At 35.4% G+C, this 8,898-nt stretch overlaps 1 protein-coding gene across 1 annotated transcript; it reads left to right on the top strand.

Annotated features, from left to right (window-relative positions):
* Positions 1–1,685: 1,685 nt before the first annotated feature.
* LOC111316236 (hevamine-A-like) lies at positions 1,686–2,813 on the top strand. The gene has a single exon (XM_022918255.2). The coding sequence runs from the start codon at positions 1,788–1,790 to the stop codon at positions 2,682–2,684; it is 897 nt and encodes a 298-aa protein (XP_022773990.1). The 5' UTR covers positions 1,686–1,787; the 3' UTR covers positions 2,685–2,813.
* Positions 2,814–8,898: the final 6,085 nt, after the last annotated feature.

Genomic DNA, 8,898 nt, shown 5'->3' with positions numbered 1-8,898 from the left:
TTGTCCCTTTCTAATTCTAATTCAAGAATTAGGTTTTTTAGGGTTTAATGTTGAAGCTTGTGTTTGGCCAATTTAAGATTGAATATTACATGTATTAGATTCAAACTTCAAATCTATTAAATGTTATTTCTTAAAGATAATTGTATAAACTTATTGAATTAAGCTAAATTCATTAATTGTTCAATGGAAATATGTTCTCATCATAGGCATTGAAAGGTTTTTTTAAAATTTTTTTAATTAGCAAGCCACAAAGAATTATATTAAAAAGTAGACTATATCCTGTTTTTCTTGTGATATCATTTATATTAAAAAAATTAGTATAAGAATTCTCTAATAAAATTTGGGTCATGTTTGATGTATAGGTTGATAGATATGATATTATGATAATTATTTTATATTATATTTAATTTGTATCTAATTGAAAGGGATAGGATTAATAGGAAGATTATCATCATCTTGGCATAGAATGATTTAATTCTCTCAAAGTGGAGAGAATTATTTTTAATCTATAGAATTAAACTTACATATCTTATTATACCTTTAAAAATTACATTAATAATTTAAATTGTATAAACTTTGAATAAGAATAATTTTGATTAATAAATAAATTATTATATCATAATCATTTTACACATCAAATATAAAATAAGATGATATTATTTAATTTAATTTTATTTATAATATTATTTTATCCTATCATATCATAATCTTATGTATCAACCTTGCTTTTTAATATTAGATGAACAATATATATAAGTTTATCGCAATCTCAGGCCTCAAAGCAAGAAGATAAATTATTGCATTCCAATGGGTTAAAATATTGATATGAATTTTGTGAGTCATTGCATATTAACATTTATACAAAAAAAAATTCTTTTTCCATTCTGTTGAGCATATACAAATATAATAAGATGTCAGGCCCCAACTTATGGAGGTTTTTTCTTTTCGTTGATCGGCATTTCTATCCGATAAATCTTTTTGACCTTTCGCTTCACGAATAGTCGCTACAAATGATTTTCCTTTTTTTTTTTTTTTTTTGCTAGGAACGTTATATTGGCAAGGTCAAGCCCACTGGAATTAACATAAGTTGCTGCCCCATTAAGGATGGCATCGAGTATGGCGGATTTTGGCATTGATACAAGCCCTAATTTCATTGTATTTTTCTCTTTTTATTTGAATAACACCGGAGACGTTATCACATTTACTAGAACTAACTTAGGACTCTCTCAGATCTACGTGATTTGTGATTAACTTCCTTGATCGACTGATCTAATAGTACCCAAGGCACATTGGGTTAAGGTTTAAGTGAAGTTTAAACCTGTGAGAATATATACTACAGCACCCAAATTCATTTAAGATGTTCAGAACTTTCCTAAGCAACTATAAAACAATTCTATTTTCCTCAGAAATTTCAACATTATGAACAGAAACTCACATTTCAAACTTCTCCACTTGACAATAATTACTAATAAATTAAAAGGTACATATCATCTGGTTGATTGGCTGGCCTGAAACCAAAGCCTGTTGAAAGATCTTAACGTGAGAATGAAGTCAGTCATTAAAGATTTTCATCCAGAGAAAAAGACAAAATACCAATTAGACTTCAAGTTTATCTGTGTACAAATATAATACTATTAAATTGAAACGATAAAGGTCAGTGAACCGCCATTAACGGGTCTTCGTTCATATTTTAATGTGACTACCTTTTGCTTGGGCTCTCTCTGAATTCTATATAAGCGACCTTTTCACTGGCATTGAGGAACCACAGACAAAACTCAGTTTCAACAATGGCCACAAAAATACAAGCCATATCTTTTCTCGTCTCCATCCTAGTCCTAGCCCTGATTGGGGTCTCTCATGCCGGTGGTATCGCAATTTATTGGGGTCAAAGCGGCTCCGAGACAACCTTAAACGAAACTTGTAACTCTGGACTATACAAATTCGTAAACATTGCCTTCCTCAACAAATTCGGCAGCGGCCGAACCCCCGTGCTCAACCTTGCAGGCCACTGCAACCCAGCAAATGGTGGTTGCAGGGTTGCGAGTTCAGCCATAAGAAACTGCCAAGAGAAAGGCATCAAGGTGATGCTCTCCATCGGTGGTGGTATTGGTCAGTACTCTCTGGCTTCTAAAGACGATGCCAAGAAGGTAGCCGCTTATTTATACACCAACTTCTTGGGTGGAACATCAGCTTCGCGGCCATTAGGAAGTGCCGTGTTGGATGGTATCGACTTTGACATAGAGCTTGGCTCCACTAAATATTGGGACGATCTTGCACGCTACTTGGCCGCATATAGCAAACCGGGAAAAAAAGTATACCTATCGGCCGCTCCTCAGTGTCCGATCCCTGACAAATTCTTAGGGACTGCCCTTAGTACTGGGCTTTTTGATTATGTTTGGGTTCAGTTTTATAACAATCCCCCATGCCAATACAGTCCTGGAAACACAAGCAAGATTTTAGCTTCATGGAAGCGGTGGGCTGACATAAAGGCAATAAAAAAGTTGTTTTTAGGGTTACCGGCAGCCAAGGCGGCAGCTGGAAGTGGGTACATTCCACCTGCCGTGCTAATCTCTCAAATCCTTCCTGAGATCAAGAAATCACCAAACTATGGAGGTGTTATGCTGTGGAACAGGTACTATGACAGGGTCAATGGCTATAGTGCTGCCATTAAGACAAAGGTGTAAACTATATATGCTTATGAATAGCTAAGCAACCTTGCCAGGCTTAGTAGCCTAATAAGTCCATGAATCCAAATTAGTGGGGGCAAATTATGTGTTGAATGAATAAGTTGCTTCTGTGTTTTCTTTTTTTTCCATGAATGTGTTAATTATCTAATTATGCGCCAGTCTAGTAGTCTGTCGTAGCAGTAACAAAAGATAGTAATAAAACATGTCTTTGGAAATTGGATGCATCTCAGCATTTCATGATAGTTTCTGATTTGATTAAGCTGTGTATTTGGTATATATTTATATTTAGTTTCAAACTTAAAAAAAAAAAATTAAAAAAATAAAAAAAAAACCCCTAAAGCAAGCAACAGTACTTCAATATTACAGCTGCTGGGATAAAAGGAATAAATATTTCCTCCACATTTTTTTATTTATTGCAAATATGTAAAAAAGATAATTTTGCGAATGATTTTTAAATTATAAAAAAATATTAAATGTGATATTTAAATTTTAAAAATTTTTAATAAATTATTTAAATATTGAATTAAGTATATTAAAGATCACATAAGTAATATATTCATAATTTGAGTATCACTTTAAAAAAATTTTAAATTAAGTATTATATTAAATATTTCATTATAATTTATAAATCATTCATAAGCTTGTATAATAAAATTAATCAAAATCAAAGCATTGAGTAAATTTTGAAATTCCCTTACCACCTGTATATTATGTATTAATTTATCAGTTAAGCTATAAATAATAGAGAAGTGGTAATTAGTGTTTTGTGACATTAGTCATTAATGTGATATTGAAAAAAATAAATATATAATAAATGCATTATCTCTTAAATGTAAAAACTTTTATTTGAATCTGATTTTAATCCTTATCCAGTTGTGTTCAAGTGAAAAATATAATAAAAAACTCTACAACCATAAAACTATGACTTCTACCAATGATAGCAGAATCTGCTCATTCAAGAGTTCGATTTGCCATTGACCAATCAAATCTGTCAACTGATGAACTGATTCTCCTTAATACGATAAAGAGCTTTTTTGGGGACTAATGTAGAATTTGGGTAATCAGTTGAAAATAATTGGGAAAACTATTTCTTTCTTTATTTTTCTAATTGGGAAATCTATCTCGAATCCATCTTGCATTGAAGTGCCGGAAAGTAGAAAATAAAGTTGGAATTCAACGAAAATAACTTTGTTTGATAGAAAAAGACAAAACCATACAGCACCTAAATGACAAGCTAAAACACAACAAACACTAAGAACCAAAACATAAACAAATGATATTACAAACAACAACAAAAGCACTACTCAAGGCCAACTGAAACAGAAATAGAACTCTTCTGCAACATTTTTATTTGTCATCAAAACCTGAAGATTCACTAGACGAAGCCTTGTCACTGAAATAATCTTCAATTATGTCATCCCAAAAGCAAACTTCTTCATCCCCGTCACCTTGCATTCCCTCTTCATCCCCATGGCCATCTTCTTCCATGTAATCGTTTCCGTCAATAGCTACTGCTGTAGCATTTGGGTTTGGGTTTATTTTCACACCTTCCACGTTTATGATAATTTCAAGCCTCTTAGTTGCTCTTGTGAATTTGGCGGTGGTGGGTTTAGACAAGCAGGTCTTGGAATGGCATAACCTCTTCGGTTTTCTTTTGGCATGATTCACATTCGGCGACAATCACTGCACATATCGTAGCCATTGATCTTTCTAAAGACAGGCATTACTCTCCTTCAACATAGTACACAAAATGAGAGACAGCATACATGCCGGATCGATCTCCGGCATAGTATGCTCCATACTCCTCATGTTGCTCGAAAGTGATCAGTTCATTGGTTGTCCACTCTTCGAATGTTTGCTTTGAATTGACGTAAGGGACTGGATCCCACAACGGACCGAAGTTATAATCATAGTCACGGAAAGGGGTAACGTTGTCAGACATGGCATAGTCTGGATGTCTGATTGTGAAAGCGGGAGGTGGAGCCCCCATTGAATTGATCTCTCTTTTACCCTGATCATGATGAGTTCAAAATTTTAAGATAAATCACAGAAATTCAAATCAAGACAAATACTAATATATTAGCCAAAAAAATCATTTGAAACTTTTCTCAAGACAACAAAACAAATTAAAACAACTCAAAATAGAAAACTATTCTTCTATCTTTTCTCTCGTTTGAAACTAGCGGCTGCAGGTGAGTGAAGAAACGGTGAAAGACAAATGGGAAAGGTTGCAAACAACAACTAAAAACTTGGAAAAGTGGAAACTCTAAAGTACTGACCGATGAGAGATATATTAGGCGACCAAGTATTTGAGTGTTTTAAGCTTGTGGAAAAACAGGGGAAATGGAAGTGCTATTTATAGGAAGGTTGCACCATTGCATGTTAAGAACGTGTCAAAAAAGAAACTATATTCTCCACCACCATTTTTATTTATTCATTTATTTATTTATTTTTACAAATATAATCAAGGAGCGAGATTAGGTGTGGGAGATTGCATATCAAAGTCTTGTGTAAGTGTCACAGACTTAAGGAGGAGTCTTGAATCTCATATCGAATATAAAAGGAGGGTTACTGAGGTATAAAAGGGTTCACACCACCTCTTCCTTGTGAGATGCCTTTTGTAGGATAAAATCGTGAGGTCAGAGGGACCAAAGCGAATAATATCTCACAAGAGTGTGAACCGTGATAGAAAGGCTGATCTGGGACGCCGGATGAGTGGATGTCCGGGTCCTAGAGCCGTGCAGGTCGAAGTTTAAGTCTCGACCCATGACAAATGGTATCGAGCCAGCCCTAAACAATTCGATCTATGCCAAGTGTCACGGACCTAAGGGGGAGTCCTGAATCCCACATCGAACATAATAGGAAGGTCCCTGGGTATAAAAGGGTTCACACTACCTCCGCCTTATGAGGCGTCTTTTGTACGACAAAACCGTGAGGTCAGGGGGGCCAGAGCGGACAATACCTCACAAGGGTGTGAACCGTGGCAGGTAAGCTGATCCGGGACGTCGGAAGGGTGAATGCCCGGGTCCCGGAGCCGCGCGGGTTCGGAGCTTAAGTCTCGACCCGTGACAAGTGGTATCAGAGCCAGCCCTAAACCGTTCGATCCACGCCGAGCGCCTCGGGGGAGGTAGGTAGGGTGGCCAGCCTCCGTGACGAGGGCGTCACGAGGTTGGGTGCGGGAGAATGTCACGGACCTAAGGGGGAGTCCTGAATCCCACATCGAACATAATAGGAAGGTCCCTGGGTATAAAAGGGTTCACACTACCTCCGCCTTGTAAGGCATCTTTTGTAAGACAAAATCGTGAGGCCAGGGGGGCCAGAGCGGACAATACCTCACAAGGGTGTGAACCGTGGCAGGTAGGCTGATCCGGGACGCCGGAAGGGTGAATGCCCTGGTCCCGGAGCCGCGCGGGTTCGGAGCTTAAGTCTCGACCCGTGACACAAGCACCTCGATGGAGGTAGACAGGGTGGCCAGCTTCTGTGACGAGGGCATTACGAGGTTGGGTGGGGGAGAATGTCACAAACCTAAGGAGGAGTCCTGAATCTCACATCGAATATAAAAGAAGGGTCACTGGGGTATGACGTCTTTTGTAAGACAAAACTATGAGGTCAGAAGGGCCAAAAAGGACAATACCTCACAAGGGTGTGAACCATGGTAGGTAGGCTGATATGAGATGCCGGATGAGTGGATGCTCGAGACCCGAAGCCGCGCGGGTTCGGTGCTTAAGTCTCGACCCGTGACAAGTGGTATCAGAGCTAGCCCTAAACCGTTCGATCCACCTCAAGCATCTCGAGGGAGGTAGGCAAGGTGGCCAGCCTCCGTGACGAGGGCATCACAAGGTTGAGTGGGGGAGAATGTCACAGACTTAAGGAGGAGTCCTAAATCTCACATCGAATATAAAAGGAGGGTCACTAGGGTATAAAAGAGTTCACACCACCTCTTCCTTGTAAGGTACCTTTTGTAAGATAAAATCGTGAGACCAGGTGGGCCAGAGCCGACAATACCTCACAAAGGTGTGAACCGTGACAGGAAGGCTAATCTGAGACACCGGATGAATGGATGCCCAGGTCCTGAAACCGCGCGGGTCGGAGCTTAAGTCTCGACCCGTGACACAAGAACCAACATATTTGGAAACCAACTTAATTGTCATTATTCAATAGATGATCTCTATATGTTAACACTATATCATCTAAAATACTATATCATTGCATGAAAATGGAGATTTAATGGCTGTTTTTTAATGGCGTTTTTAAACAAATGCCACAAAGTTCCATGTTTTTATAAAGTTAGTGGCTTTTTTTATAAAACACCACTAAATTCTTATATAGCGACGTTTAGATTTAAAAACGCCACTAAAAATATTTTTTTGTGGCATTTGTTAACCTAAATGCCGCTATATACTTTGACTTTTATAAATTTTGCAATGTTTACTTGAATGCCGTTAAAAACAAATCTACAAACTAAAAAAAAAAAAACTCAAGGGGCATTTAGTTCGGGGGAATCCAAACATTTTCCCTTGAAATTTTACTGTTGGGTATTTGATTCCAACATTTGGTTCAAGGTAATCTGATTTCAAGAAAAACTAATAAATTTCCAACAGTACCTAAAGTCCCGAAATAAAAAAACACACCTCTTCGTATAGTATTCTAAGATTTCGGAGGGAAAAATAGCATTATTTTCAAATTTGACTTAACTAAAAAGTTATAAAATAGCCATTTTCATTTTGAAATGCATATCTGAAAATGAATGCAACTCAATTGTAGGTTTTCTACTAGTAAAACTTTTGGTTTATATATGGCATTTAGCATGAAAAATATCTTCAATAATCCTTTACAAAAAATTGAATGGGGTTATTAAAAGTGTTTTTGGTCTAAAACGCCTTGAATAATCCCATTCAATTTTTACGAAGAAATTATTTAAGGTGTTTTTTAAGGTTATTGAAGGCGTTACTGATCAAAAATGCATTAAATAATCTCCTTCAATTTTTATTAAAGGCGTTTATAGGCAAAAACACTTTGAATAATCCCTCAAAAAATTGCAAAGGAATATTGATGACCTTTTTGACCAAAAACGCCTTGAATAATCTTATCTAATTAAAAATTAAAAGAGATTATTGAAAGTATTTTTTGTCAAAAATGCATTGAATAACCCAATTCAATTTTTTGTAAGGGATTATTCAAAAAATTAGAGGGGATTATTAAAAATGTTTTTGACTAAAAATACCTTGAATAATCCCCTCTAATTTTTAATTGAAAGGGATTATTCAAGGTGTTTTTGGTCAAAAACATCTTGAATAATTTCATTCAATTTTTTGTAAGAGGTTATTCAAGGTATTTTCTGACTAAAAACACTTTGAATAATCCCAAAAAAAATGAGAATGGATTATTAAAGGTGTTTTGGTAGAAAACGCCTTGAATAACCTTAAAAAAATGGAAGAGGATTATTCAAGGCATTTTTGGCTAGAAGTGCCTTGAATAACCTCATTCAATTCTTTGTAAGGGATTATTCAAAGCATTTGCTGGCCAAAAAAACTTTGAATAATCCCTAAAAAAATAAAAAAAATTGGAGGGAATTATTTAAGGCATTTTTGCTAGAAACGCGTTTAATAATCTTAAAAAAAATGGAAGGGATTATTGAAGATATTTTTAGCCAAAAACGCTTTAAATAATCACACTTTCTTGCCACTAAATTTCTCTTAAATTTCAAACCCATAAGACCCCATTTATAATTTTATTTCTCGTACTCATTTCTTCTATTTTTACTAATTTTGGGTTACTTTCTTCTCATTTTTTGCCTAAGTTTTAGTTATTTTGTAGTTAATTTTCATCTTTTTTCTTTTTATTTTTGTAAATTTCAAGTTAGCTTTCTTGCATTTTAGGTCAAATCCTTAAACTTTTTATCTGATTTGTTAGGTCAAATCCCTAAACTTTCTATTGGATTTGTTATGTTTCTGCTACCATTCAAGCTCCATTGGTAAGCTCCATTTCAACATTGACAATTTTCAATGTTTGGCCTTTTTTTTTTTTACTAATTTATTTTGTTATTACAGTTCTGAATTTGGTTTTATTTGGTTGGTGAGAAAAATTCAAGATAGAACAGAAAATGAAAGAAATAGAGTTTTTTCTCTGAAAAACTTAAAATTGAACATTGAATTTAGTTACAAACATAAATGAAATTTTAGGTTTTGTTTTTTTTAACAGAATATTTTTA

Source organism: Durio zibethinus, chromosome 9, assembly GCF_047325235.1.
Source record: "Durio zibethinus cultivar Kanyao isolate XHJ-2024 chromosome 9, ASM4732523v1, whole genome shotgun sequence".
Taxonomy (NCBI): Eukaryota; Viridiplantae; Streptophyta; class Magnoliopsida; order Malvales; family Malvaceae; genus Durio; species Durio zibethinus.
This window is presented reverse-complemented; position numbering and strand designations above follow the sequence as displayed.

Bases quoted from the DNA above. Each gene is read 5' to 3' on its own strand.
- LOC111316236 (XM_022918255.2), top strand. From the start codon at position 1,788: ATGGCCACAAAAATACAAGCCATATCTTTTCTCGTCTCCATCCTAGTC.